This window comes from Meleagris gallopavo, chromosome 20 (genome assembly GCF_000146605.3).
Source record: "Meleagris gallopavo isolate NT-WF06-2002-E0010 breed Aviagen turkey brand Nicholas breeding stock chromosome 20, Turkey_5.1, whole genome shotgun sequence".
NCBI classification, from domain to species: Eukaryota; Metazoa; Chordata; class Aves; order Galliformes; family Phasianidae; genus Meleagris; species Meleagris gallopavo.
This window is the reverse complement of record NC_015030.2, coordinates 1,358,294-1,360,878: the sequence shown is the minus strand read 5'-3', so window position 1 is coordinate 1,360,878 and position 2,585 is coordinate 1,358,294. Positions and strand designations below refer to the sequence as shown.

Genomic DNA, 2,585 nt, shown 5'->3' with positions numbered 1-2,585 from the left:
GTGTCCTGGTGGCCACGAAGGCTGATGGTGTCCTGGTTGGCCAGCGGTTGGCCAACAGTTAACCATGAACCAGCAGTGTGTCCTGGTGGCCATGAAGGCTGATGGTGTCCTGATTGGCCAACAGTTGACCATGAACCAGCAGTGCGTCCTGGTGGCCACGAAGGCCGATGGTGTCCTGGTTGGCCAGCGGTTGGCCAACAGTTGACCATGAGCCAGCAGTGTGTCCTGGTGGCCACGAAGGCTGATGGTGTCCTGGTTGGCCAACAGTTGACCATGAACCAGCAGTGTGTCCTGGTGTCCACGAAGGCTGACGGTGTCCTGGTTGGCCAGCAGTTGACCAGTGATTGACCACAGGGGATCTTGCAGCCTTCTTGAAGGAACCAGCTTTGGGGGGGGTTGGCCTGGATGACCTACAGAGGTCCCTTCCAACCCTGCAGCTCTGTACACCTTCTCCCCACAGATCTACTACCACGGGGAACCCATCAGCGTCAACGTCCACGTCACCAACAACACCAACAAGACAGTGAAGAAGATCAAAATCTCAGGTGAGGATGGGGACCACCCTCCCCCCAACCAATCCCCGTCCCCTTGGGGTCCCCTCCCTGACCCCCCCACTCTCCATCTTTCCCCCAGTGCGCCAGTACGCCGACATCTGCCTCTTCAACACCGCCCAGTACAAGTGTCCCGTGGCAGTGGAGGACGCCGAGTGAGTGACCGGGCTTGGGATCCCTCCTACCCCAAGGGGTGCTTGGGGTCCCCGGTGGATGACACCCACTCTTGTCCCCAGTGACATGGTGGCTCCGAGCTCAACGTTCTGCAAAGTCTACACCCTGACCCCCTTCCTTGCCAACAACCGGGAGAAGCGTGGGCTGGCACTGGATGGCAAGCTGAAGCATGAGGACACCAACCTGGCCTCCAGCACGCTGTGAGCCACCCGTTGTGTCCCCCCGTCCCACCTTAGTGTCACCTCTGGGTGATGACTATTGGGGTCCACGCTCATCCCTGTCCTGTGCCCCATCCCGCAGGCTGAGGGATGGAGCCAACAAGGAGATCCTGGGCATCATCGTGTCCTACAAGGTGAAGGTGAAGCTGGTGGTGTCGCGAGGAGGGTGAGTGGTGGGCACCTCTCAGTGGGGGCTGCAGGTTTGCATTGAGCTTGAGATCAGCCTTGGTTTGTCCCCGTGGGATGGGACATTCCTTTGGGATTCCAGCAGCACCTGGAAATGGGACGGGGATGGCATTGGGATGGGATGGGGTGGAATTGGGATAGGGATGGCACTGGGATGGAATGGGGATGGCACTGGGGTGGGATGTGGATGGCATTGGGATGGAATGAGGTTGGCATTGGCATTGGGATGGGGACGGGGTTGGCATTGGGCTGGGCATGGCATTGGGATGGGATAGGGATGGGATTAGGGTGGGATGCGAATGGCGTTGGGATGGAATGAGGTTGGCATTGGCATTGGGATGGGATAGGGATGCATTGGGATGGGGTTGGCATTGGGATGGGATAGGGATGGCATTGGGGTGGGCATTTGAGTGGAATGGAGTTGACATTGGGATGGGGATGACGTTGGGATGGGAATGGGGTTGGCATTGGGGTGGGGATGGGATAGAGATGGGATTAGGGTGGGATGCGAACGGCATTGGAGTGGAATGGGGTTGACATTGGGATGGAATGGGGTTGACATTGGGATGGAATGGTGTTGACATTGGGATGGAATGGGGTTGACATTGGGATGGAATGGGGTTGACATTGAGATGGAATGGGGTTGACATTGGGATGGAATGGGGTTGGCCTGGGGATGGCATTGGGATGGGGGTGGGGATGGCATTGGGGTGGGAATGGGGATGGGGATGGGACTGGGAAGGACTTGGGGTTGGGGACAGCTCTCCCAGTGACACCCATGGTCCCCTTGTCCCCATCTGCCCCATGCATGGTGGGAGGGTGGGCAGATACGGTTGAGTTCAATGACTAATTAATTAATTTCTCACCTCCTTTGACCTTCTGCAGCCTGCTGGGAGACCTTGCCTCCAGGTAACTCCTGCTGTCCCCATGCTGTGCTGCCCTGTCCCCTCAGTCCCCTTTGCCCCCCAGCATTTGGATCTGCCCTCCAGTTCTGGGCACCAATCCCTTGGCTTTGCTGCAGGTAATGCTGCAGGTCCCACATTTACCCAAATATGATGTTTTTTTTGGGGGGGGGGAGGCAGTGCATGGAGTGCACACAGTGCTCCACAACCCCTGCTGTCCCACGCTCTGGGGACTGCAGTGTGCCCCATACCCCCACCCCCACCCCAGAGATTTCAGCCCCAGCTTCTTGTAAGCAGCTTTGCCACACTGATCCCCTTCCTCGTGTTCATGCAGCACACGGAGAGGGGTGGGGGGGGGGGGCGTGGTGGGGGTCCCATAGCACTGAGCCCACCCCAACGGGGCCGGGCTGAAGCTGTAACCACCATGGCTCTCTCTTTGCAGTGACGTGGCAGTGGAGCTGCCCTTCACCCTGATGCACCCCAAACCCCGAGAGGAGCCGGCACACCGGGACGGTGAGCGTTCCCCCTGGCTGCAATGGGGACCCTCACAGCAC

At 58.9% G+C, this 2,585-nt stretch overlaps 1 protein-coding gene across 1 annotated transcript; it reads left to right on the top strand.

Annotated features, from left to right (window-relative positions):
* Window positions 1-7: 7 nt before the first annotated feature.
* On the top strand, window positions 8-2,582 carry LOC109370525 (beta-arrestin-1-like; the record flags this gene model as incomplete). Its single annotated transcript, XM_031556377.1, has 6 exons — window positions 8-545; window positions 634-706; window positions 788-925; window positions 1,026-1,109; window positions 2,015-2,038; window positions 2,474-2,582. Coding segments are annotated over exons 3-6 (351 nt in total), but the record flags the coding sequence as incomplete, so codon positions are not given.
* Window positions 2,583-2,585: the final 3 nt, after the last annotated feature.